The 25,973-nt window shown below is 45.8% G+C and overlaps 11 protein-coding genes across 11 annotated transcripts; 6 read left to right on the top strand and 5 right to left on the bottom strand.

The window, feature by feature from the left end:
- Positions 1 to 360: 360 nt before the first annotated feature.
- Positions 361 to 2,385, top strand: LOZ57_001180 (uncharacterized protein; the record flags this gene model as incomplete). Its single annotated transcript, XM_049250272.1, has 6 exons — positions 361 to 493; positions 548 to 599; positions 656 to 756; positions 817 to 968; positions 1,025 to 1,415; positions 1,475 to 2,385. The coding sequence occupies 6 exons, from the start codon at positions 361 to 363 to the stop codon at positions 2,383 to 2,385; spliced, it is 1,740 nt and encodes a 579-aa protein (XP_049110632.1).
- A 1,154-nt stretch (positions 2,386 to 3,539) lies between these two features.
- LOZ57_001179 (uncharacterized protein) lies at positions 3,540 to 4,619 on the top strand (the record flags this gene model as incomplete). Its single annotated transcript, XM_049250271.1, has 1 exon — positions 3,540 to 4,619. The coding sequence occupies one exon, from the start codon at positions 3,540 to 3,542 to the stop codon at positions 4,617 to 4,619; it is 1,080 nt and encodes a 359-aa protein (XP_049110631.1).
- A 360-nt stretch (positions 4,620 to 4,979) lies between these two features.
- CMK2 (Calmodulin-dependent protein kinase cmk2) lies at positions 4,980 to 6,354 on the bottom strand (the record flags this gene model as incomplete). The annotated part of the gene is made up of 4 exons (XM_049250270.1): positions 4,980 to 5,782; positions 5,838 to 5,994; positions 6,047 to 6,254; positions 6,311 to 6,354. The coding sequence occupies 4 exons, from the start codon at positions 6,352 to 6,354 to the stop codon at positions 4,980 to 4,982; spliced, it is 1,212 nt and encodes a 403-aa protein (XP_049110630.1).
- A 1,617-nt stretch (positions 6,355 to 7,971) lies between these two features.
- Positions 7,972 to 8,639, top strand: LOZ57_001177 (uncharacterized protein; the record flags this gene model as incomplete). The annotated part of the gene is made up of 4 exons (XM_049250269.1): positions 7,972 to 7,998; positions 8,048 to 8,059; positions 8,141 to 8,291; positions 8,356 to 8,639. 4 exons carry the CDS (start codon positions 7,972 to 7,974, stop codon positions 8,637 to 8,639), a joined length of 474 nt encoding a protein of 157 aa, XP_049110629.1.
- Positions 8,640 to 9,135: 496 nt separating this feature from the next.
- NdufS2 (ndufs2, NADH ubiquinone oxidoreductase 49 kd subunit) lies at positions 9,136 to 10,674 on the bottom strand (the record flags this gene model as incomplete). The annotated part of the gene is made up of 3 exons (XM_049250268.1): positions 9,136 to 9,173; positions 9,233 to 9,953; positions 10,018 to 10,674. 3 exons carry the CDS (start codon positions 10,672 to 10,674, stop codon positions 9,136 to 9,138), a joined length of 1,416 nt encoding a protein of 471 aa, XP_049110628.1.
- A 371-nt stretch (positions 10,675 to 11,045) lies between these two features.
- On the top strand, positions 11,046 to 12,308 carry RPC40 (DNA-directed RNA polymerase core subunit rpc40; the record flags this gene model as incomplete). Its single annotated transcript, XM_049250267.1, has 3 exons — positions 11,046 to 11,096; positions 11,150 to 11,254; positions 11,310 to 12,308. The coding sequence occupies 3 exons, from the start codon at positions 11,046 to 11,048 to the stop codon at positions 12,306 to 12,308; spliced, it is 1,155 nt and encodes a 384-aa protein (XP_049110627.1).
- Positions 12,309 to 12,514: 206 nt separating this feature from the next.
- On the bottom strand, positions 12,515 to 14,057 carry uba3 (NEDD8 activating enzyme; the record flags this gene model as incomplete). Its single annotated transcript, XM_049250266.1, has 6 exons — positions 12,515 to 13,266; positions 13,322 to 13,618; positions 13,666 to 13,745; positions 13,792 to 13,797; positions 13,858 to 13,959; positions 14,011 to 14,057. 6 exons carry the CDS (start codon positions 14,055 to 14,057, stop codon positions 12,515 to 12,517), a joined length of 1,284 nt encoding a protein of 427 aa, XP_049110626.1.
- A 481-nt stretch (positions 14,058 to 14,538) lies between these two features.
- Positions 14,539 to 17,798, top strand: TEL2 (telomere binding protein; the record flags this gene model as incomplete). Its single annotated transcript, XM_049250265.1, has 5 exons — positions 14,539 to 15,799; positions 15,853 to 15,939; positions 15,994 to 16,528; positions 16,582 to 17,295; positions 17,357 to 17,798. The coding sequence occupies 5 exons, from the start codon at positions 14,539 to 14,541 to the stop codon at positions 17,796 to 17,798; spliced, it is 3,039 nt and encodes a 1,012-aa protein (XP_049110625.1).
- Positions 17,799 to 17,901: 103 nt separating this feature from the next.
- VPS33 (Vacuolar protein-sorting-associated protein 33) lies at positions 17,902 to 20,254 on the bottom strand (the record flags this gene model as incomplete). The annotated part of the gene is made up of 4 exons (XM_049250264.1): positions 17,902 to 19,401; positions 19,449 to 19,660; positions 19,923 to 20,118; positions 20,177 to 20,254. 4 exons carry the CDS (start codon positions 20,252 to 20,254, stop codon positions 17,902 to 17,904), a joined length of 1,986 nt encoding a protein of 661 aa, XP_049110624.1.
- Positions 20,255 to 20,703: 449 nt separating this feature from the next.
- SEC9 (Protein transport protein S9 plasma membrane t-SNARE) lies at positions 20,704 to 22,064 on the top strand (the record flags this gene model as incomplete). Its single annotated transcript, XM_049250263.1, has 2 exons — positions 20,704 to 21,954; positions 22,005 to 22,064. The coding sequence occupies 2 exons, from the start codon at positions 20,704 to 20,706 to the stop codon at positions 22,062 to 22,064; spliced, it is 1,311 nt and encodes a 436-aa protein (XP_049110623.1).
- A 677-nt stretch (positions 22,065 to 22,741) lies between these two features.
- On the bottom strand, positions 22,742 to 25,388 carry LOZ57_001170 (uncharacterized protein; the record flags this gene model as incomplete). The annotated part of the gene is made up of 7 exons (XM_049250262.1): positions 22,742 to 23,304; positions 23,377 to 23,603; positions 23,677 to 23,865; positions 23,921 to 24,555; positions 24,615 to 24,695; positions 24,755 to 25,128; positions 25,247 to 25,388. The coding sequence occupies 7 exons, from the start codon at positions 25,386 to 25,388 to the stop codon at positions 22,742 to 22,744; spliced, it is 2,211 nt and encodes a 736-aa protein (XP_049110622.1).
- Positions 25,389 to 25,973: the final 585 nt, after the last annotated feature.

The following is a 25,973-nucleotide window of genomic DNA, read 5'->3' as shown; positions in this document are numbered from 1 at the left end:
TCCATGCAGAGAACTAGCAAGCCGTTGATGTTGGCTTTTCTCCAGTCCACAGCGGGGCGTCACAATAGAGCCGAGCTTGGGCCAGCTCGTGATCTGCAATTTCGTTTACCTTGGCCCGATCTTATATCCCATACAGGATTGGATTGGATTAGCACTTAGAGCCCCCCGTCGAAATAGCTACCTCATACGATGCCAACCTAGGTCACAGAGTAGGATAGGAAACATACACTCTTTCTATACCGAGTGCATTCAAATAATTATAACAGAACCTAAGTTATTAACTGCTAGTGCCATTCTGATCCCCATATAACCTTTTTACCAGTGAACAGCCTTCTATTGACACTCTTCTCCCAATTGGCTATGATACAGAGCCAGCTGCGCCAGTTTATACGATCTTCTGTCATGCGCTCAAAAAATCGTTTCAAAGGATTCTGGTCCCGACAATGGTCTCAAAAAAGTATCCCTTTATTCAAGGAGAGCCTGAATGGAACTTGTGGGTATTTTTAAGTGTATGTCTCATAGATAGCTGCTAACACCTGACTTTTAGACGAACCGATCGTGGAAGAGGATTTGTTCAGATATATTCGACACCGATGGTTGTATGGTCTTACTTTCCTTGGATAAGCTAATGGTAATATGTTTACCTGGATGTTAGATTCAATGAACAAAATGAACTAGCGCGTCGCTATTTGCGATTTAACGTTGAAAAACTTGCCGAAATTGCCCTTGGAGCTGCCGGGAATGGAGCTCGCGCCTGTATGCCACCATAACATGTTTTGAATGGCATATGGCCTCGTGATACTGACATGTGGCTAGGTGTAAAGGTTGTAAAATGCGTTGAAGGCCTGCATAATAAAGCGCTGATTCTCACAATGGACAATGGATGCGAAGTCTTTGCCAAACTTCCAAATCCAAATGCTGGTCCCGCTCACTACAACACTGCTTCCGAAGTTGCAACCAGGCAATTTGTAAGATGTATAATGCTTTTAGTCCTGATTATTCGCTCTCTTATATGTATCTCTAGCTTCGGGATGTAGCCAAAATACCAGTTCCCCGTGTGCTTGCATGGTCATCTGATCCACGGAACCCAGCTGAGGCTGAATATATCATTGAAGAAAAAGCGCAAGGAGTCAGGCTTGGGAGCTTATGGCCTCAGTGGCCTCGAAAATCAAAAGTTGAAGTTATTAAACAAATAGCGGACATGGACCAAGTGCTTTGTTCCTTCGAATTTCGCAAGCATGGGTCCATTTATTTCAAGAAAGATTTGCCCGCCTCAGACTTTACGCAACATGAAAATGTGCTTATCAATTCGTCACAACCACCGGATATTACTGACTGTTTTGGACTGGGCCCGGTTACTTCTGCCGGACTTTGGAAAAGTGGACGCGCGGACATGGATTTAGATAGAGGGCCTTGTATGCTCCCCTGTCCTTACTTCTGATGTAGTCATGAACTAAGAGCTGGACTACTCAAGGGCTCAATTCTTCCGAGTACGCCTACGCAATGGCAAAGAATGAGATGAAATGGATACTTGCCCACGCAAGGCCGCGAATGAATTACTGTCGATCAATGAAACAACCCGAGGTTCCTGAGGATGCAATTTCACTACTTTCCAAGTACAATGAGGCTGTGCCTTACTTGACCCCGCGAGAAAATGAAGGAAAGATGAATGTACTCTGGCACCCTGACTTGCACCTAGACAATATTTTTGTCGACCCAACATCACATAAAATCACTTGCATTATTGACTGGCAGGGTGCTACTGTGGCTCCATTATTCTATCATTCATGTATTCCAAGAATGGTCAGACATGACGGAACCGTGAGAGAAGGCTGGATCGTTCCCACTCGACCTGATAATTTTGACACGCTTAGCGAAGATGAAAAGAAGAAAGTTAACGCAGACCTTGAAAACGAGACACTGCACAAATTCTATGAGGCCATGGTCAACAAACGAGCACCACGCCATTGGGCTGCTTTAGAGCAGCTAGAAGCCATCAAACTAAAGCGAAATCCAACCTTGCTGATTACCGGCCTATGGGAAAATCGGAATTTATTCTACCTCCGCCACAGTTTGTACACTGTGGCAGCTCTCTGGAATCAAATTGAGCCGGATGACAATATTGAGTGCCCTATTGAGTTTACAGAGGAGGATGGAGAGCGACATTTGAAAGAAGATGAGAATATAACTGATGTTGGCAAAATGCTTTGTTTGTTTCGGGATGAGAGGGCCCTTCCAGAGGATGGTATGGTTACCCCTGAAGACTTTGAGCTGGCAATGAAGAACTGTGAGAAATTCAAGGAAATATTCTTGAATTTAGCCACCAGCAAGGATGAGAGGGAGCTCTTCTCTAAGCTGTGGCCCTATCAGGAGCTGGAGGCTTAGCATCCAAGTGGTACTATAGTCAAAAGGGAACGGGTGCTCAATATCTAACCCTCCACGAGGCACTTCCCCTAGTTGCTTCCTCTGCTTGTTTGTTTTCACAAGGTGGTTTTCGGGGCTACGCAGTCACGTGTTGCCGCTAAACTGGTCTCTTGTGATTGGTTATCTTTTATTAAGACAGTTCGCGCTCCCTATTGGCTACTTAGCCTGATTATGAAAGCGATCATACCCTAACAGATCATTCCGGACTTCACATCGCCATTCATATACCACTTTTGCTTGCTAGGAGCACTTAACAGCTATTAGCCAGAGCAAACAAACCCAGCCTATATTGGTAGTGAGCCTATCCTAAATCATCTGATAATTGCATGACTGCAGTTTCACATCTCTTTTAAAAATGCAAATCTAGTAAAAGGCTCTCGGAATAACCGTTTTTTTGAATATCCATCGGATTTGATCTCCTTTAGAGAAGAATAAAAATTCTTTGAAAACCCGATATTAGAGCTAATTGTCAAGGCCAGCTGAACCTAGGCAAACAGAGTGATAGTTGTTTTATTGACTGCCAATTGTGCATTCGTCCTAGAGGAGATGAGGGAGTTCTTGTGAATGCCCAAGAACTATATTTTGGAGGCATTTCCTTATGTTTGTGTTTCTCAAATTTTCATGATTTCTGTTTTCCAACTGCTGTTGGTAGAGGAGCTAGCTGTGAGGGAACATGGCTAATTCCATTTGCGTCACACGCTCACACGCGTATTGACACGTACTTTTGTTGGTATCTGGTTCTCACATCTTTCTTGTGAGAACTTATACTATTATCCAAATTTTCTTCTTACAATCATGGCCTATTAACTGCCTGGCTGTCTCAGTAACATCATGCCTCTCTCCCCATACAGGCAAAGCAATACTGCCTTGCGTCTTTCTAGGCCCTCAGAGCAAAGGAAACTCGGTCTTCAAGAAGTTAAAATTCTTCTCTCTCAACGTCGATACAAGCAATGCGCTGCCCTTTCTCTTGAGTTGAGGCAGACCCTGGAGGGAAATGTGCGTGTAATATACCTATCAGATGAGAATAAAAGAAATATTGATGAAATTACGCATGATAGCTACATGAAATACACAAATCATATCTTCACTACTACGGAGCTGCTTCTTATGAGACGATGGGCCGTGCTGCGCATAAGTACTCAAGCAACAAACTGCCATTGCTGAAACTAGCTAGGGACGGCTATGTATCGTGCAAAACGTCACTTGAAGGGGCATTGAAAGACTTGAATGTTAAACATATCACTGATATGTGTGAAAGTGAGGATACGAGCGATGGAATACCCTTTTTCGAAGCAGAAGTAGAAAACTTACGATCAGTGTCTGATCATTTATGTCCCGAGACCCCAAAACGCACCTTTTCTGTTTTTGATTTAACTGAACCATGGCGTACGTATGCACGTCTCAAGAATGAAAGTACCAATAACAATATCAAGGTTGATATGGACGAGAATGAGAAAGCGGCATTCAAACTTGTTCTTAAGCCGCCGAGAATGGATAATATTCGGGCAATTGAACTTTGCTCTGAATCTTCAACTGACGACCTGATGCCCCCTCCTTTGCATATCCGGAAAACTCGAGAGAAGGCACGGGGTCTCCCCAAAATTTCGATTCCCGATCGATCATTGCTTCCGCTTCCTCTTTTTTCTCCTCCTTTATCTCCTCCAATGGCAGGTGATCCGAAACCCCCTTCTCGTGCTCCAAACCCAGGTCCAAGTACACCAAGAAAATTTCAAAGTCGGATCCCCATCCCAATCGATGCTATCGAGCTCACACCTACCAAAACTAAACGGCACAGCCCACAGGTTACTGAAAACAAAGTAACAATCCAACCATCTATATGCATGCTTAGCATTCTCTCCTCCCTCCCTTCCCAGCTCGAAACAAACATAAACAATATTGATATTCTCATTTCTCAAGCAACGGAAATCCAACACGTCCATAAAGCCACCAAGAGCAATCGACTTGCCTCATTTTGGAGCTTTGACTTCAAATCAAACGAAGCACAGCCTGGTTGCTATAATGATGGGACTCGAGTTATTTCAAACGGGATGGAAACTAGACAGGAACGGATTCTTCGATTGCGATCGGAAGGGTGGAACACGGTCGGTATTAAGAACCCCGAAAGAGGCTGGAAGGGATCGGAATACTATGAGAGAATCTGCGCAGAGGCATTATCGGAGCTATATGGCAACTAGAATGGCTGAACAGCGTAGAGATGGTGCACGTGCAGAGATACAATAACATTGAATAAGTTGGTAAATTTTGAAAGCCTCAGAAACGTAGTAACCTCATATATCCCATTACCCGCATATTTCAAACAGAAAATATTCCGGGTGGAAGGGTAATATGTGTCAACAGCTAGATATAAAAGTTGGAACTAAAACAAATTGGGAAAATCAACCGATATCAAACAAATCCAATAAATTTCCAATAATAAAAGACTTCAAATACAGGTAGGAAGGAGGCAAGAAATCTTGATCCAAGTACCACACTCCTAAACCTTTTTTCGCAAGTCGCAAGGGTATCAGTTCATATACCAGAAACGCCAAAAGCTCCTATTTTTGCTTTTCCTTCTCAACCCTTTCCAATGTTTCCCTCTCGACCTTTTCGTGCTGTTCTTGATTCTTGGCCTCGCGGACCTTTGCAAGGACGACTTCCCGGAAGATTGCACTCTTCGCGGCTTTGCTGAGGCTGCGCAATTTGCCTGATGGTGGAGCTGCAGTGCTGGATGGTTTAGGAGAGGTTGAGTCCGCTGGAGCAGTCTTGGACGCGGCGTCAGCATCCTGAGGAACTGCGCTTGGGATGTCCTCATCATCTTCTTCCTGCATTTTGAGTGCTTCGATACGGTTTGCCAACTTGACAATCTCGATGCCCCGCTTTAGACGAGCCTTAGCCATGTATGCCTTGAGCTCTGGCAACAGATTGTGATCTGTGGCGGTCTCTCCCTTAAGCCAGCGGTGCTCGAGTGCTTCCGTGCTTGTTGCTCGCTTCGTAGGATCCGGCTGGAGAAGGGCCAAAATAAACTCTTTAGCATCTTTGGAAACATCCCTCCAATATCGCTCATGGAAGACGACATTTCCGTTTCGACACTCATCAATTAAGTCCTGGAGGTTCTCAGAACGGAACGGAGAGTAACCGCAAAGCAGTGTATAAGTAATGACACCAAGGGACCACATGTCAACCGCCTTTCCGTGGCCTTGCTTCAACATGACTTCTGGGGCAGCATAGCCGAATGATCCTGCCATGGTGGTAAGGACATCAGTCGCGCTATCAAGCATTTTGGCAATACCAAAATCCGCTAGCACTAGCTGTGAGTCCTGAGAGCGGGTGAGGTAGAGCAGATTTTCTGGTTTCAAATCTATCCAGAGTTTAGCGACATCATGAAATGACCTTTGGTCCAAATAGAGACTCACCGCGGTGGACAACGTTCCGCTCATGCAAATAATCCACAGCACCTAGCACTTGCAAGATCGTCTGAGAAGCGTCCTTTTCGGTAAATTTTCCATATTCACAAATTCTGTCAAATAATTCTCCTCCAGTAGCAAGCTGCGTCACAATATAATATTTATCCTAGGAAAGTCAGCATTCAAAATTCATAGCCTCATAGGAATAGCTGACGTACCCTCGATTCGAACCAATCATGGAATTGAACAATGTGAGGGTGGTGCAGGCGTTGCAGCATGTCCAACTCATCATAGACCATCTGTTCGTTACCCCTCACATTTTTCTTGAGTATGATCTTGATCGCGACTTTGCCGTTCGGGCCATCTGCTTCACGAACGATTCCATATGTCCCCGCACCCAGAGTCCTCCCAAATTTGTACTGCACCCTGAGGCCGGTAAGCGATGAAACCTCCATAGGATTCAGAAAACAGATAATTCGTACTTCTTATCGTAGCTGTCTGGCTGGCCTTGCAGCTTGTTAAACATCGTTACAACTGGGAGGAGTAGATTTTAAATGTCAGCCTTGTGAGCCATCAAGCTTCCGTGTGACTTCAGAAGTGCCAATAGGTTCAGAGCGCGGGGCGCCCATACGCACATGCGGACGGGGATTGGACGTTTCGAACAGGGGTTAAAAGAAGCGTGCAAGGGTGTGGAAAGAGATAAGGGGAACGTAAATGGGCGATAGAGGACGGCGCAAGAAGGACTCGACTTACAACTCATGGTGATCGATGTCTGTCAGAGACGTTCTTCGAGGATAGGCAATATAATAAAGTGAAGTGAAAAAGGCAGCTGGCTCGCGTGTTGGGCTGCTGATCGGGGACTAACGAGACAGGAGAATGCCGTAGGGTGAAAGAACAGGTACCAAATGTGTACTCAGCGGAATGCGATTGGGAAAAGGCCCGAAGAAAAGAATGCCAGCTTTGGGTTGGAGTATTGTTAGCTGTGTGGAGTGAGCAACCAGTGCGCAAGGTCGCAAATACGGAGAAGACAGAGAGGGAACCCCGCAGTAAACTCGCGGATTCTAGACTCGCAAAGCAGAGTGGCAGATAGGCACATATAACTACTTACGGGGGTCAGGGGGTGCAGGAAGCGTATTGCTTCCTCAAGCTACAGAGGAAGGGATACCGCTGGCGACTTGAGGTTGGTGAAGAGGAGAGGCGAGGCCGAGCAGGAGGCGGACGCGGGGCCTAAAGAGTACTTGCGACGGCAGCGAAGTTGGGTGGGGTCCAAAGTACCACGGCCATCCTGGCTCAGCCTCAAATCCTCCTGAACTCTAACTCTTGCTACGCAGCGCCAGGCCGGCGACACAACAAAAGCCCAAAATGCGGGAGGCGGGGAACAGCACTGCTCGGTGGGCCTGGCTCCGAGGCGCACGCTGTTCTGTGCAAGCAGCTTCACCGCGCGCTGCCCGTGCGTGGGATGCTATATCTGCTCCCAGTATACCACAGACGGCACCCGTACCCCATAACTAGGTAGTGAGTGTACTCCGTACCCCGTATCTACGCAGTCTCGTGTTGCTCTGACACCGCCGGCCCATTCAGCAACGGCTTTGTGGCTGTGGCAATCTAGACCAGGAGCTCCCCAGCCCGCCGTCATTGGTGGCTACCAATCACCTAACACTGTCCCAATCTCGCTCTGACGTTGGCGATGGCGCTGGAGCTCTGTTCGCAACACCCATGCTGCCACCTATTTCACACGGGCATCTGGCACGCATCGTGGATCTCCAAATGCAGCTCGTCTGGGCTCTGCTCAGCCATGGGCTGATATCGCCCGCGTCAAAACTTACTTCCTGTGGCTAGTGCTGTGCCGTAGCCGTATTGGGCCTAGCGCACCCAAGCCTGTCTTCTCAGCCACAGAGCCAAGCCCGCGTCATCTTCTTCCCGTGATAAACATGCTGCCCTGCGCAAAGATCGCTGGATGAACCTGCAACCCGAGAGCTCTCGTTTCTGCCTCACTTCGCTTCGCAATGCGCCACAGTTGATCCTTCCCCCTGGAACATCTGCTCCTATTCTTAGAGCAACCAGCCCGCACTTCTTCTTGTTTCAATACCCCCGGACCATTTAGTTCGTGCCCGGCAATCCCACGGCTTGCTTTGTGGCCATCATGTTTGCAAGTAAGCGCTTAGGAAAGGTATACGACGTGGATCCGTCCTATTGAACCGCGGCTAACAAGGATGCAGGAGCTGCTCAAGGTATCATTGCCAACCTGCAGTTCAGCCTAATCATCGTTTATCTATCAATACTGTTCCCTAACGCAATCCTCCGCTCTGCAGATGCAATCCTCTCTCCCCCCTGGAATAACAATAGTCAATGCGGACAACTTCTCCGAATGGCAAATGGACCTTCAAGTCTTGGATTCTAACCCTATGTATCGAAATGAAACCTATCGACTGAAGTTCACATTCTCTAAAGGCTATCCAATAGGTACGGCCCGCCCTCATTGTAGCCCCTTCCCAAGGCGCCATATTTATCCTTTTCGTCAATACAGAAGCCCCCGAAGTCGTTTTCATTAACCTTCCCCCTACCTCTCCGACTCCACGCCCTATCCCAATGCACCCTCACGTCTACAGCAACGGGATCATATGCCTTGACCTACTTGGTTCTGCAGGTTGGTCGCCCGTTCAGACCGTGGAAAGCGTGTGTGTGAGCATTCAGAGTATACTCACAGGCAACACAAAGAATGAACGGCCACCTGATGACGGGGTGTTTGGCCAACAAGCTGTTCCAAGACCGCGGGATATTTCATTCCGTTATCATGATAATGATGTTTGATCTCATCTGGCTAAGCCACAAAGTGCAGATTCAGCCCACAGGATACCCCTGCCATATTTTTACATGTAAGTTTTTGAATGCCAAAAACACCCTAGATTTAGATGATTTTCATATGCTCCAGTATTATGGTGAGCCATGAAGAGTATATTTTCTGTTCATATTACTTCAGTGTGCCAACTAGTTTTGCTACTACTGGAAACTTCTTCCGACTTGGCATATGTATGTACGGAGTACCATGTCCATAAATGAGCGGTGGCTGGATTTTCAGCTTCCATTTTAACATACCGATGAAGAATGAACCCCAGGAGATCTAGAAAACAAAAGAAATCAAAGGATGAGCATATATTGTAACATCTTGAGGGTACAGTAAGGTAGTCGTTGTAGGAAACTTAAGGTGCTTTCTTGCGCATGTGTTCGCACCGGGTGCTTCATTGAAAAGAAAGGGGTATGTACTGAAAGTTTCAACTTAGCAACATTTCGGCGTAATGGGGTCGGACTATCTGTCAACCTCTCCGAACACAAGATCCATGGTACCTAAAAGATCATGAATTAGCATATTTAGCAGAGAGATATTTTGATTGTTATGGGCTTACCGATGATCGCGACGGCGTCGGCAAGAAGGTGTCCTCGAGAAATTTGGTCAAAACAACCAAGATGAGCGAACCCTGGAGCGCGAATCTTGCATCTGTATGGCCTTTCGCTGCCATCGCTGACAAGATACACACCCATCTCTCCCTTTGGAGCTTCGATTGCGGAATATGTCTCTCCAGGTGGAACAGTGTAACCCTTGGTAAAAAGTAAGAAGTGATGAATTAAAGCCTCCATGTTCTCTTTCATAGCTGCACGGGGGGGCGGGTTTATCTTGTAGTCTTCCACTCTAACCGGGCCGGCTGGCATTTTGTTTAGACATTGGAGGATAATGCGAAGCGATTGACGGAATTCTTCCATTCGGCACAAATAACGGTCGTAGCAGTCGCCATTTACTCCAACTGGAACGTCAAACTCAACCTGGTCGTATGCATCATATGGTTGAGACTTGCGAATATCCCACGGAACACCAGACCCTCGAAGCATGACACCCGTGAACCCGAAATTGAGGGCATCAGCTGCAGAAACAACACCAATCCCTTGTGTTCTGGCTTTCCAGATTCGGTTGTCTGTGAGCAGTTCTTCCGTCTCATCGATACGATCGCCAAATTGAGTTGCCCATTGGTAAATATCGTCAAGAAGGCCGAGTGGAATATCTTGATGAACGCCTCCAGGTCGAACATAAGCCGCGTGCAGACGAGCACCTGAAACCCGTTCGTAAAATTCCTACAGGGCAAAAGATAAAAGCGTTAGCATTGACTAAGTGACGCAGGGGAGATAGGCGCCAAACCATCAGCTTTTCACGCTCCTCAAAGCCCCACAAAAATGGAGTCAAAGCACCCACGTCCATTGCGTGTGACAAGACAGACATTAGGTGGTTAAGAATTCTGGTGATTTCACCAAACAACGTTCTAATCCATTTTGCTCTCTCCGGGATTTCTATATTCAGCAACTTTTCTACCGCTAACGAATAGCATTGTTCATTTGTCATCATGGAAACGTAGTCCAAACGGTCGAAATATGGAAGTGCCTGGATATATGTCTTGTATTCGATCAATTTCTCTGTGCCACGATGCAAAAGTCCGACATGTGGATCAGCGCGCACGATCTCCTCGCCATTGAGTTCTAAAATCAAGCGTAGCACTCCGTGGGCAGCAGGATGCTGTGGGCCAAAATTCACTGTATAATGGCGAATCTTTCGGTTGTGTCCAGCGTCAGACTCAAGGCCTGAAGATTCGCCTACCGAGCCTTGGGGTGTCGTTTGAAATTCGGGACCGGTTGGGATTAATCGGGTGGCTTGATAGGACGATTCCTCATATTGTCTGCGGGCGGTAGAATTGGAAAGGTATCTAGGTATACTGAGGCGGGCGGCTCTGTTGGGTATCGAACTGGAAAGACACAGCCTTTTCGGCGCATGTCGCGCAAAAAATGTGAGCGTAGAGGCCATGGTTGGCAGGTAGAAGTTCGGGCACAGCTCTAAACGACCGTGCCTAAAGCCTCCACGCAACAAAAAAGATATCTGCGACAAGCAGAAGGAATTGGGCTTCACTCGTTGTTCTGCCCGTCCAAAGCGAACCCGAGATGTTGCTGAACTACATCACGTGACTATTTGATTAGCGATCCATTCCGCGCTGTGTGATTGGCCATGGCGAACAAGCTCCATTTGATTCGGCTAGTTCATTTCAGGTCTAGCGCGTTTGTTACGAAGCGTTTATTTTATTGGCGGAAAGAATCTCTAAATAATCTTTTGCGCGGACTGAGAGTTCATCACCAACACTCATCAACTTGTTCCAGGCGAGATTACATAGCAGGAAGGCCATGGCACCCCGTATTGCTGTTGCTGGGCCGGAGGAAATTCGCAAGAGAAAAGTAAGCTGTATTTTGCCAGTGCCTTGTTGGATTTATCTAACGGAAGCACGTAGATTATTGGCATCAACCCGGAAACGGTCACCCATATTTCCGCTACCGATTTTCCAGGGCACTGGGCTGGCGAAAATCATGCTTGGTCTATTGATAAGTTTCGAGAGGTAATACTGCCTCTTAGATATTCACCACCAGCTTTGCTCATCGGTCCCTTACTAGAATCTGAAAGTGATATTCCATAAAAATGATCCACTTGACGCCTCGTTTTCTCTCATCGGAGTCGATGCCGCAATTGCCAACGCTTTTCGCCGTATCCTCATTGCCGAAATCCCATCCCTTGCTATTGAAAACGTCTACATCCACAACAACACTTCCGTGATCCACGACGAAGTTCTTGCTCATAGATTAGGCCTCGTTCCACTCAAGGGCTCGCTTGAAGGAATAAACTGGATGGAGTGGTTTCCCGCACCTAAAGATGGTGAATCGGCTAGTGACCAAGTCGCAGGCGATTCTAATACCATTGTTTTAAAGCTCAAATTAGAATGCAGCAAGAACACAGACGCTCGGCCAGGCGAAGATGATCCTACAAAGCTTTACCACAATGCGCATGTGTATGCAAAGGACCTAGTGTTTGAACCTGTCGGACGTCAGGGATCATATTTCACAGGGCCGGAGGGCGTGGTTCAGCCCGCCAACCCAGACATTTTGCTCGCGAAGCTACGACCTGGGCAGAAGATCGATATGGAACTCCACTGCATTAAGGGCATTGGGCAGGATCATGCCAAATTTTCGCCTGTAGCAACCGCATCATATCGACTTCTTCCACATATCGATATCCGCCGCCCCATACTTGGCAATGACGCAGTAAAATTCGCAAACTGCTTCCCAAAAGGGGTTATCGGGATTGAGAAAGTCACTGCAGAGGAGGCCTCACGGATTGGGAGTGGATACGAAGGGAACGAAGGCCAAAAGAAAGCTGTGGTCGTGGACCCATTTAACGACACAGTTAGCAGGGAGTGTTTGCGACATGATGAGTTCAAAGATAAGGTCAAGCTTGGTCGAGTTCGAGACCATTTCATCTTCAACGTAGAGAGTGTTGGACAGTTCAATAGTGATCTCTTGTTTCTCGAAAGCGTGAAGGTCCTAAAGCTTAAGTGTGCTAGGCTGAAACGAAGCGTCGCAACGCTCGCCGATACGACAGAAAAGGTGAAGGCATAAATATCATTATATTATTACCATGCATTCCGGCGTTTTCGATATAGGAGGAGTGGAGCGCTGTGGCTTTGGAGTTTTTACGGTGGTGAATATTAAAATGTACTTACGCATATTATGATTTCTCATTGATTTATAAAACCTGGTTTTTATCTAGAACATTACGTGATAAGCATACTTAACTTTGCGGCTACCATAACGCAAGGTATCGTTTATTTGAATGTGATTTTGAATCGAAAGTCAATAGAGAAAGCCGAGTCGCTGACAGCAACTTCCTCCCCATCGACAACAAGCTCTCTCATCTTCCGGTCTAAGTTTGGCCGGGTTTGCTCTTCGAGTTGCGGCGGGAAACGCTGGTATAGAGTCTTTTCTTCAGTTCGTAAACTTGGAGACTTTAGTTGTGCTTCAGCTCGCTCGCCCAAGGACTCGACAAATTCACGGAGTGTTGCCTCGGGATCCACAATGACCTTTTTAGCTAAGTTTCCACAGACGGGACAATCTGGTTTCTGTTCCGAGGCAAAAGTGTATGTGTAGACACCTGCTTCCCCTGCATACATCATGTAGTTCTCTAAGAACGGATTGCATGAAGTTGCTATTTTAAGTGCTTCCGAAGTGCATGCTGCAGCAACGACAGCGTTTGTAGAAGCGATAGCAGGGATGATATTCTTCACAACACCCTGAGCCATTGAAAACGTTACACCGGGAATTGAGAACTTCTCGGCACGCTGGAGGGCACTATGGTAAATCCAAGTAACATGTTCCAAATCATCGCCATCAAAATCATCGCCTTTTCTTTGCTCGCCCCAAGCAATTTGGTGTGCCCATTCGATGCAATGCTGTGGTTGGCGCGGAATGGTCGCAATAGTACAGAGGGGAACGGCGGCCCTAGGTGCATGCATGTCAAGCTGGCACTCGATGCAGGACGTGAGGGTTGGGAGAATGACTCTTGCCTGCCCTTTAAATCCTGTGCTATGTATCAGATCAGAACGCTCAAAGTCTGGGAATCAAAAATATCGTACCCTCTGTACCACCATCAATAAGCGGTTTTAAGCTCTCAGGATTCTCAGAGTCTACCATACCCACCAGGGTAGCGTTGATCCAACGACGAGCTTCAATACTATCAAGTCCACATACTACCAGTTTAAACTGCATGTAGTAATCCTCATCTTTGTCTTGAATCTTTCCTACATAAGGCGTGATCTTGACGCCTTTCACTCTCCTCTCAACAAAGGCAGCAGCCACTTCTGCCTTAGGTTTCCCAACGTCGGCTTGGCGGAAAAGAAACTGTCGGTTCAGGTTTGAAATATCAATTGTATCTATATGAGGTTGGTAAACCGCAGGGTCATAGACATGAATAACTTACCCATGTCAATGACATGGATATCCTTAAAACCCGACAAAGCTAAGTTCTTGAGAATCTCACACCCTAAGCCGCCAGCGCCTCTAGCTTTATCAGCAAAGAAAACAAGATCAGCGTAGAGTAGCTTACATCACACTATAATACTTGTCAGCTTAGATATAGTGGGAAAGTTGAGTTTTGCATTTGCAGACATACAGAACTTTGGATCCTCTAAGCGCCGATATTGTCTCTTGTCCCGGTATCCAATCTTCATCGCTGAAAGGACCTCGGCGGGTAAGTATTCTGTGGAGATACTTCCTATATAGAGGTTTAGTAAGCTAACTGTACTGTTTAGATGCCTTGACATACCATCGATCTTGACCCGGGTTGGTAGGCTGAGGAGCTTCCCAAGACATCTTCTGAGGCCGTTAAGTGCGGGGAATTGCAAGACAGGCTGTGAAATAAGAAGTGGAGAAACGGGAATACACAAAATTCGAATTCTTTAGCTCCGGAGAAAAAGTCAAACGAGCAATAAACTAGATCTGTGCACTCGTCAGGTGTACTGATATCAATGATACGGTGAACGGGGAATGTCTACCAGTTGTTGCTGGGGTGTGGGAATGTAAATCGTTGAGTAAAGTTCTGCATGTAGTGATGTCGTTATGGTTCCCGTAACAGTAATTAAATATAAGAATGAGACAGGATCAATGTCTATTCTGTAATATAAGGCCATCGCGTTGGTGTTGATTCCCCTCGTTCAGTGGCATGGAGTACTATTGGATCCAAACTGTTTGCATAGTTTGTGCTGTTTGCATTGATCCGGCCCTTATAAAAATCCAAGAGCAGTATTACGAATGTCAAAACACCCATTAACTTAATTACATAGGGTCTTCTATGATGGATAGTCTCTTGACAGCTGTCAAGACTGTGGATTTAGGGCACCGTGATGCTGATCTCTTAGGGACCATTTCAGGAGATGCAAACACATCCACCACATCGTCAGATGAAAGATGCACCATTGATACACCCGAGGAAGCCCTTCGGGTGCTCACTTCTGAGCCATCAGAAATTCAATTTCTTTCTGCATTGAATTTTCTTGACCCCACCCAGGTATCGAAAAACAGATTTGACATTACCGTCCCGGAACCACCCACCGTTTCTATTGTGAATAGCTTAGTGTCTTTAGCAATTAATCACCGCTGGGCAGCTATCGAGAAAGAGTACAAATCGTCCACCAAATCTAGAAGAGCAAGAACTGCTAAAGCAGTAGTACTGAGATGCTTAACTTCTGTTGGCGGAATTGGGGCTTTGATCGCTAATCTTCGCACGCTTCTTGATCAACTTTCAGGCCTACGTGAAGGCGAGAAGGCGTCAAGGCACATTGTGCTTCGTGATAATCTTTCGGCCTTATCAAATGTTCTACATACCCCAGGCCTATTGTTTAGAATATACCAGCAGATAGCTCGAGTTGATCATCTTGCGAAGAGACAACTTGCCTGGTCACAGCTGATGGTTTTCCTTGCTTCTAGCAGGGTATTATCCACTGCAGCCGAGACTTTGGACGCAATTAATGATCTGGATAGCCTTAGCTCCATCAGATGGATTGGAGACGGCAAAACCTATGCTTCGTGGCTTGGCCACTCCATCGTGTCTATGGCATTAAGCTTAGATAACAGTGATACAGAAGCATGGAGAAGCCTGGGAAAATTTACTCAACGTGCTTCGAGTCTTGGATATCTACGTAAGTATTTTTTTTATAAGGATAAACCGTTGATTTTACCACTAATTTTGCAGATAGATGACCTCTCGAACGCTTTGTATTCTGAATTCTTATTGCGACCCGACACTCGAGCAGATGAGTTCAGGACCCTTATGGGTCTACTAGATGCCCACTCTCAGAAACGAATTTTTGGGTCCATATTGCATAGCCTGGAAAACAGTTATCTTTCAAGTGCTTCTAAATGTGACTCTATTTTACTTGCCGATACCCATACAGGTCGTGCTGTAGGGGGTGTCGCTGCAATTGTAGCGTTGATCATTGATTTGTTACCTGCTCTTTCTGCGCACCTTATCCAGTGCCTTGTTAAAGGCGTTGACAGTAATATTCGGGGCATCATGATGCGCCGTGCTCTAGTTTCAATATTTGCATCCAGAGATGGTATATTACATCTACCCTAGTGCAATACCACTGAACTAATCATATGCCTTTAGATGTCTTATCTGATATTCTTAACAAAGCTACCATATTTTTTGGAGACGAACTCTACATTAAGCATGCTCCTTTGAAGGCCCAAGAAGGTGAGCTTCCGTACTCCATGGATTTTCCCAAACTCACCAATCGCTCCAATATAGCCAACTCTCAGATCATTTTACTTATCGCCGGATATTTGCACCGATGTAATGCTGCAGAATTGGCTACTTTTACAAAATCGGGCACCTATCTTTCTGCAATAACTCATCGAATTGGAGCATCCCTTCCCCGATCCAGATTTTTAGGCATGGCTGTTGGGATGGGTCTGTCTAAATTGACCGACTCTCCTGACAAAGCCTTGAAATTTCAATCAGATGAGATGCAAACTCAAGATGCTTTATGGTATATCAACCTAATAACATTGCACGACAAAATAGGCTCTCCTACCGACTTAGTGGGATTCAAGTGCGCAAGTCTCAATCCCACCGAAGGGTCTAGATCTATGGAATATACGGTGCAGAAAGCTCATATCCAGCCAAAATCTAAACTCAATACATCAAGAGTCATCAATATTGAGGAGGTACCTGATAGTGCAGAAGACGAAGATATATATTCCTATGAAAAGCCCGATTCAGATGCGTCTGACTCCGAAGATGATCCAACCCTTATCCAACGCTCGAAGCCTTCTGCTCCAGTGTATGTACCAGGCTAATTGTTTGATTATTTGACATTTACTAAGTCCAGCATAGATATATCCGTGACCTTGTATCTGCCCTTAGGGATACAGAGAATCCGGAACGGTACAATCTCGCCATTGCATCAGCCCCAAATCTTATCCGCCGCAAAACTGGGTTTGGAACGGAAATTATTGAAAATGCGAATGATCTAGCCTTGAGCTTGGTTTCACTCCAGGATAAATATGACATAGCAAATTTTCATGAGAATCACTTGGAAGGACTCGTCGCTCTCATAACTGCCCTTCCGAATCAGATGGGCCATTGGATGACGCACGCGCTATTCAATATCGACCTTTCTCTAGCTCATCGATCAGTTATCCTTATTTCGTTGGGCGTGTCTGCTAGGGAACTTGCTGGATTTCGAGATGAGGATACAAAGGCAATTGGGCTTAGCGAACCATCTAAACCGCTATTTCCTTCCAAAAAATTGCCCCGGCATTTTGATTCGATCTATAGCCCTTCAAAAGAGGGGTTTGAGAATATTTCGAAACGCATTACCCAAGAAATATTAGAGCCTCTGGCTTTGAGCGCGACAGATACACTGACTGGGCCAAACATCATGAAACTCCAGCCTCTCTACTCGCAGGCTACAAAGAAGAAGCAAAATCGAGATGAGAAGTTGAAACAAAAACAAAAACATTTATCAAAAGATAAACGTGAAGTTCTTTCAAATGCGTTCCTGTTACCACTTCTGAGGGAATTTGATGTCATGATGTACACCATGCGGTATGGAATTCTGAGTTGCTGCTCCATCCGTTTAGCTTCATACTAACTCCAACTCAACTAGATCCTTTGGAAATCAAAACCCCTTTCTTGAGCCGCATCTGGTGTGTCTTTTTATACAAACAGTCACACTTCTTTTTTTCACATTTGGACCATATTCTCCAGATGTTGGTTTGTTCACACGCGAGATATTGTCTCTTCTAATTACACTTCACAACTTGCCCGTCGCCTCAGAGCCAATTGTCCTGCCTGCAATTCTATCCCTCCTCTTAACAGTACTGGACATCAATATTATATCGGGCAGTTCTGCTGAAGAGAGACTTGTCACGAACTGTGCGGCGTCCGTAATCGAGCTACGAGAATGGGTAGAAGGCGTTTTCGAGCGGACGCCGGCTGAAGAGGAGCGCGTCAGGGCCCTTTCAGCAGGGATTCTCGTGAAACTTGAGGAAACTACCAGCAGGTACCAAGGCAGGCTTCTTGGATTAGACAGTAAATTTCAGTACTGAAATACAACCAAGATGATGTGCAAGTTGAATGTCTAATATTCCTGATGTTTTTGGTTGTTAAACCCACTGAGTTCGAAAAATAACGTAATATGATGAACCCTGGCTATTGATTTGACGGCTCTAATGTTGCCGTTTCAATAGCCGCTTCCATCACCCGATTACCGTTGACTATTCCAGTTGTACAGATCAATATCCGTCTTCTCGATTCTTCTTGTTTGGAAATAAAACGTAATGCAGCAATTTCTGCAAAGGTGATTCCACCTAAGAAAAAGATAATCACAGTCTTGACACCACCATTTCCAGTTAAGGTCTGTTTTGTGCGAGAGGCCTTTTCTTCTGTTTTCTGAACGAGATTAAATGTGGCTCCACGAGCACTTTTGACAATGTCCTCAAACCCTAACCATCCAGGAGAAGGCGTGCTACCAGATGCAGATGCTGCTGCTGCTGGCGCGGGTAGACTCTTTGTGAGAGCCAAGATATGTGGCTTTTGGATAATACACTGGATTAAGCGTATACTTAATGGGGCATATCCACTGTATACATATGCTATGTCATTTGGATTTTGCTCGTCGACTTCGTCGACAATTAATCGAAGAGCTTTGCGAAGATAACCATAGTTTGTTTTCAGGTTTGATGCCCCTCCACTGCTACCAGTAGGTAAAATCATAGCAGTAGCCGAAGATCGTGATTGAAGAAGTTCCATTTTTTCAAGAGCATAGAGGGTTACTAGATGTTGGTAACCATAAGCCTGAAGTATCTGTTTCTTAAAATTCTCAAGGTCTCGGTGACGAAAGCCACCACCGACACAAGATTCGATACACATTAGACGTAGAACAGAATTGATAGGGACATTCCTAGCAATAAGTTCTTCGATCAAGTCATGTTGGGTTGAAGGGTCCGCGCCGGCAGCCAAATTTTGCTGGACCTCCAGTATTCGTCGAAATATATCTGACCGTGTTTGGCGCATGATCTCTTCTGCGAGGTTTGTGTGTGTCTTCAAGCTTGTATGCTCTGCCTGATAAGCCGGGAGTTTATTGACAAATTCTCGAAGTTCCGATGTCGTCTTAGCTCCATGTCGGCTCTCGTAGTCGCTCTCCAGGCGTCTTGCGATTTTATTCAATATACCTCCGACGATAGCAAAATTAGCATCGCGTAGTTGGCTAAAAAGCTGGTCAGACGAATCCACCTGGATCTTGCGATTCAATGATTGCTTTACAGCAGACGATGAACCAGAAGATGAGTTTTGCGACATGCCTGCACCGATTATTGTTGAATCAATTTCTGCTTGGTTGTGTTTAATACCAAAGAACTCATCCACAAGCCCCTCGTAAGTAAGTTGGGTCATTAGTGTAGTCGCAAAATCTACATCGCGATCGATGACGATCAAACTTTCAATCGTCGAGCTAACCATGAGCCCCCGACCTGACGCATCTAACAATTCTGACGATTCTTCAGCATCGGCCTCTTTTCTCATGCGTAGCAATTGATCTGCTAATTTCTTGGCATTATCACCCTTTCCAACTATACGTGGGAATATTCCATGTCTTCTTTGGAGTTGCATCAATGCCTTGACTGAAAGATAGATCGAGCTAGGGTCATGATGCTACTAACTGTCAGAGCTAGGTGGAATAGAGATTGAGCTGCACATACGAGATATAAGTCACCAAACGACTCCGGCAGTTCTAAAGAGAGGACGTCATTCTCGAGTGGGAAGAAATATAAAGGAAGCTCAGCGATGTTTACATCTCCGATAATTCCTTCATCCTCAAGGATCTGGTTGGACACAAGTGTCCTCCGTGGAACCCAAAAAATTGAATACTCATGTTCAGTAGTGCCATTGCGCTGAAGCTTCCGAATTTGGGCTAAGCAATAATGTTAGCCCATACTGATGGCCATCAAGCAGTGGAAGCGGATAGAAAGAAGGCTATAGGGACGGGCAATAAAGATAGTATCTCTGATCTGATATAGGGAACTCGACTGACAACGAAGGGTGGAGATAATGGAGCCCACGCAGTCTACTGTTTGTCCCAATGGTTGACTCAAAACCATATACAACAATAACATATCGACAAAGAGGGGAGGGCGACAAAGGCAAAATTAGAACATCAAGCATTGCGTACTTACCAGCTACAGTGCTTACATGCTTGGGCTTCTCAGCATGAACCAAGAAAACGATATTCCGTTGAGAAGAGTCAACATTCTCGTTTTCAAGTAAGAAAACACGGTCGACTCCATATTCTTGAAGGGCAGAAAACTTGACAAATAGTCCGAGGGGTCCTGCAAGCTCCTTGCTAATCACAAGGTTCTTTTTGCCTCTAACCTAGAAAACGTAAACATTGGGCGACAAGGTGGGGCGGTCAGAGAAGGTCGCAACTTACGCCTTCAAGAAGACTGAGAAGTTCTTCTTGGGACTTTTCCTTGATATAATCCGCCTCAAGACCCGGATGAGGAGCCATGATTGCCAATTAGCCGCATCAAGGCAGCAGGTGAATTTTTATTTTCCCAAAGATACAAGTCTCATGTAGCCAATAGCATTATGGGTTAAGGTATGGCAGTGAAGTTCGCAATCCTAATGCTCGACGTGAAGAGTTTCGGGTTGTTTGGTGAAGTTGGGCAGCGACTAATCTAGCCGGTTTAATACTAGCGTGCGCCACCACGCTGGAATCACGTGAAAGGAGGCGTCTCATCTAAGGCTCCCGCTGAGCCCCCATCTGGAGGCGTATTTACTTCATTGTCAAGAACGTTCTTGTTTTCCCCCTTACGTTCTACTCTACTCGCTATAAAATCGTACTACCTACCTAGATACTTTAATTGAGAGGCAATTTCCCCATACTTGCCCTACATTCGACTATTTGCAGACACCACCCTACTTCTCCTGAAAACGTTCACTCCTATTTCATACAACATGAGAAAACTGGGTTTTGGGAAAAAAGGCGAAAGCGGAGATGATGAAAGCAATAGGAAGGCACTGTTTGGGTCGAAGAGCAAGAGTCCAGCTCCTCCAACAAACCCTTATGCCCAAGCTCCTGCCTACTCAGACCCCTATACTGAAGCGAAACAAAAGATATATCAGCCTCAGTCGCAGCCTTCTGCTGGAGGACTACCTAGCGGCCCAAAACGCGGAAATATGGGTGTGAATCAACCTCAGAATCAAATGCCAAGTGCAGGTGACCCGTATGGTGATATGAATGGACGCGGCTACGGCCCAGGGCGACAAGGTGACCAAGGTGGTTATGGGAAGGATAGATATGGCGGTGACGATAGATCCGGTGGAGGCTCAAGATATGGCCCAGGTGGTTACGGTGGCCTTGGAAATTCTGACCCCAACGCTGTCGATGATAATAGAAATGCCCTCTTTGGAGACGCCCAACAACGCGTCCAGGATAGGCAACAGCAGCAGCATGACAATGGCTATCCTCCTCCGTACAGTTCCCATAGCGGGTCACAGAACGAAAGCGGCGCTCCTGGGACTACTTCAGGTGGTTACGGCGCCTACCAAGAGCGACAGCTCACAGCAGAAGAGGAAGAAGAGGAGGATGTGCAGGCAATGAAACAGGAAATCCGCTTTATGAAGCAACAGGATGTGTCATCTACCAGAAATGCTCTACGTGTTGCCGCAGAAGCTGAAGAGACAGGCCGCAGCACCCTTGCCCGCCTCGGAGCACAGGGAGAACGAATCCACAACACTGAAAAGAATCTTGATCTTGCTGCAAACCAGAATCGTCTCGCAGATGAAAAGTCTCGAGAGCTAAAACGACTCAACAAGAGCATGTTTACCATGCACGTTGCCAATCCCTTTACTAGCGAAGAGCGCCGCAAGGCGCGTGACAATGCGATCATCGATCGACACCAAGAAGAGCGCTTGCAACGAGAGGAAACGCGGCAAGCGGCATTCCGGACAGAACAACGCCTTGGCCAGACATTCAAGGATATGGAAAAGAAGGGCAAATCCTCGACGACGCAAGGAAAGGCCAATCTCGCGGAGCGGTCGAAATACCAATTTGAACAGGATAGTGAGGATGATGAGATGGAAAATGAAATCGACTCCAATCTTGACGCACTCCAGGGTGCGGCAGTAAGATTAAATGGCCTGGCCAGGGCTACTGGGAGGGAACTTGAAGAACAAAATAAACGCTTGGACGTTATTATGGGCAAGGTGAGTTTTCTGTCGTGCTTTTAGCTTCCTTACTAATTTCCTGTTTCCAGAGCGACTCTGTAGACGATCAAATCCATATGAATCGTGCCCGGCTGGACCGGATCCGTTGAGGCCGTTGAGTGATTTTCCTGCCAGTGGCTCTAGATGGCGAACCTGTTCCATGGGTTGCTTGCTGCATGTTTTGCCTTTTTTTGTTTTCTTGGAGACTTTCTTTTCCTGCTTGCATATAACTGCTTGGTACGAATCACAGCATTCTCACAGCATTCTGGACCATGGCTGCTCCAAACATTTGTCCATAGCATCTCTACGTTTTGCTATCTGCCCTTATAATCTCTCGTAGTCTGCCATTTTAGTACCCGACGACACCTACTCTCAATAGCAAGATATTCAAGGCCGAGAAAGAATTAAATCTTTCTAATACACTGATCAGTTTAGTCAAAGCATTGACAAGACCCATATGGAGAACGATCTTTTGATAATCACCGACTCAAGACTTACGTGTAGTTTCCTAGCATGATTAGGTAAACGGGTTATTCGAGGTAGTATATCGAATAGATCCGACAGTATTTTTTTAAGAATCCGTACACTTATATCATATTGGTAGAGTTAATTCGTTATGATAAGAGGTTTTCTTGAGAATTGGTGGTGATTGGAATACTTTTTTTACAGTCACTTTAAATTGATAACCTATTTGAATATTTACAGATTGAGATTTCCCAATGGTTTCTTCGGGTGCTCAAATCCTATTCGCAAGGGCAATTCAAGCCAACAAAATTACCACTGTCCTTTACGCGGGGACTACAGGTAATATTTCATCCAACATAATATTGGCCCAGGCAATATTAGAATCTATTTCACCCTCTTGATGACAATTTTCGGTCTGTACACTACCTTGCATACAACCTAAATCGAGAAAGTCTAGGTTGACGTCAGGAAGATTTTCGTATGGGGGAGGCAACAGATGTTGTGGCGGGACACCTGGTTCCAATGATGAAGGTGGGCTGCAATCAAAATTTATTGACGCCATGTTCTCGGCGCAAGATCCAGCTTCAAGTATGGGGTCAATGGCGGGTATATCGTCAACGCCTTGAAGGTAAGTAGTATCTGGCGGGGAAGCCTTTGAAGAGTCGGCAGGGATTTCCTGAACTCGCAGCGTACCTTCAGGAACCAAGTTCGAGGCGCTCGGTTTTGGTATTTCACGAACAACAACGGGAAGGTCGCTATCTTTGGGATAACGACCCCGTGAAAGGGCATAATCAAGAGTAGAGGATATCCGTAGATAAAAGCGTGGCTGTCGCACAAATACATCCGTCCAACATCTCTTTTCGTGCGAAGGTTTTGAAATATCACCTAGTTAACCCGAAAAGTTTTGATTAGTGAGTGTCCTTCTTCAATATTATGTACTACTTGGCCTAATCTCACCTTCCAGGGGTGTAATAGAGATATAAGGGTTTTGAGACTCTACAAATTGGAGAATTTCTCGTACAAACACCGCAACGTCATCTGTTCCATCATACCGATTCCGATATAATTGCATGACCTCGGCATAATATTTTAACTGCCGCTTTCTGGTAGTTGATTGGGATATCGAGCGTGACAGTTTGACATCCATAGCATAAAGAATAAGAGGGAGAGCCGTATATGCAACTCTAGAATCGGTTTAAATTAGAATTTCCTGCTCTAAAGGATTCGCAATGAAATTGAGTGGAAGGTAGCACTTACGCACTAATAGGTAAATGGCGGGCAACACCACGAGCCAACAACCGCTTTACACATTTCGTGACCCCCAACGCTCCATTCTCCAAGTCATCTCTGATAGTGTTAAGTCGCTCCTCATAAGAATTAGCAATCAAATTTGAATTATCCTCCAGAAGCAAGGCTTCATGATGGCATAGGGCGACTAGTGCTGTGCTATATAGCAGCTGTCAGAAGACATTTCAATGTTAAGGTGTTGGCAGGTGCTTACTGATAATACATGTAAGTTAGTTCAGAATACAGAACAACGGATTCATGGACCTCATCTGAGCCGGAAAAGGTGGCAAATGCCATTTTAGCATCTTGTTCCCAGAGAGATAAATTTCGTTTCAGCTTCAATATGTCCGTCATTTTGGCCTGGAACTCGTTTTCTGTCATGATTTGTTCCTTTTTTGAACCATTCGCACCGTACACAGCAGTTAATACGTCGGTAATGGCCATCACCAGCTGACATTGGATATTCAATACCCCTGCAAGATGTCGTTTTGTCTCGACACTGTAAACTTCAGAGCAATATATCTCCTCCTGCAAATCCTCCACAGACATGTAATCCAACGTCAAGTCATATGTCAACGGAGAGACTTGAAGCGGTCGACGCAGTCCCAGAGGTAAAATCCTATCACGTAACAAAATAGACCACCATAACCGCTTCTTCGTATTTCGATAGGAATCATTACGATCTAATTTATGATAATTATGTGCCTCCAGAGGGAGGGCATTCTGAATTGCAACGTTAAGCCATAAGCTGCCAGCATGGAAATGTAATGACGAGCTCTGATAGGTGAGTAGCACGGCGCCTTGAGCTTTAGCTAATGCGTCGTGTTCAGCACTAAGGTCATGAAGCAGCTAGGGATAAAAAAATCAGTTTTTATCAAACTAGGCACCTATAATTCTTCTTCACTTACTTTTGCCCGATTGTAGAATACATTTCTCGCAGTCCGGACATCCGAAAATCCAGCAGCAATGACGACATGACGAGGCACGAACTACAATTAGAGATCCTTTAGATTAAGGGAAAAGGAGTAGAGTTGTAGGGAAAACGTACAGCACAGCTCACAAATAGCATTGCTTGAAATACAAATAAAGAAATAGTGCCTGGCTTCCCGGTAAAGCCGGGTCGACTGTAGTAAGATCGCCAAAAGTCTCCCTCGTGGAGTAGTGGGAGGCATGGATGGACATGTAAGAAATATTGGCGTATGAATTCGTCTAATATTGAGTGTGTTGGAACATGTAGACATCCCTTCATTTCGAGAAACCGGACATCTTCCTGTGGCAGAGTTGAAAGATCTCTCAGTTCTAGAAATCGATAAAGAGAAAAAATGACATTCGAGCTATGGCGTGGGGTATCAGGAGCTATTGAGAGCATTGGTCTGGGAAGCTGAGCCTCGATAGTGGGAACTGTATCAAGCGGAATTTCCCCTATGAAATGTATTAAAGCCCATGCCTTGATTACACACGAATTGGAAAGAGCTCAGCCCAGAATATATCTTGATCGCCAACTATTATGGTGACAATATTTAAAATGGGTAAGACGTACTAGCTTGCCAAATATTTGATCTTGAGTGGCCTTGCACGGAATCAATGATATGAGGCTCTGGTGACAAATCTATAATTTCCGGAAAGCCTTTATGTAGGCTCGGTTTATGAATAAGGGAATTCGACGCGCCTAGATTGGCCATTGTGGGAAGCCTCGTCACCCGCCTGTGACATATCAATCTGTTAGCTTGATAAAGCGCAGTATAGACAGGCAGAAGCTAGTATCAAACATTCGAAATCATGTATAAGCAGGGACATTGTCAAACCTTACCCCCTTGCGGAGCTTGCTCGAATGGAGCATTCTTGTTCATCAAGCCGGCAGTTTGTGCACGGGTTTCCATGAATGGAGACATCGCAACGAACCTTGCGCTCATGGCACCATATGCAGGCCATACGCGCGCGCTTTCTAGGCCTTTGAGAAGGATCCATTTTTGACCTTGATTGAAGTAAAGGCTGGTTGTAGTCGAAGTTGAGCCTAGGTACGGAGTACAGAAGACAATATCAGAGCCCTCACGTTCCTAGGGCATAGAGGGCACTGTGATGAATGTAAACAGTGGTGACGAAGAGCTGAGATAGAGAACGAGGGGCCTAGACACGCTTCCTTCCGTGTAAGGGGTGTCGGGGGATTATTTAAGCGGAGATCAATCCCGGGGTAGTTACCTTTAGGCGCAGCTACTAGCCTTTGAGGCGACCGCCAAACCAGTAAACTGGCATGAGATTTAATGTCT

Source organism: Ophidiomyces ophidiicola (genome assembly GCF_022830035.1).
Source record: "Ophidiomyces ophidiicola strain CBS 122913 chromosome Unknown scaffold_3, whole genome shotgun sequence".
In the NCBI taxonomy this organism is placed as follows: domain Eukaryota; kingdom Fungi; phylum Ascomycota; class Eurotiomycetes; order Onygenales; family Onygenaceae; genus Ophidiomyces; species Ophidiomyces ophidiicola.
This window is presented reverse-complemented; position numbering and strand designations above follow the sequence as displayed.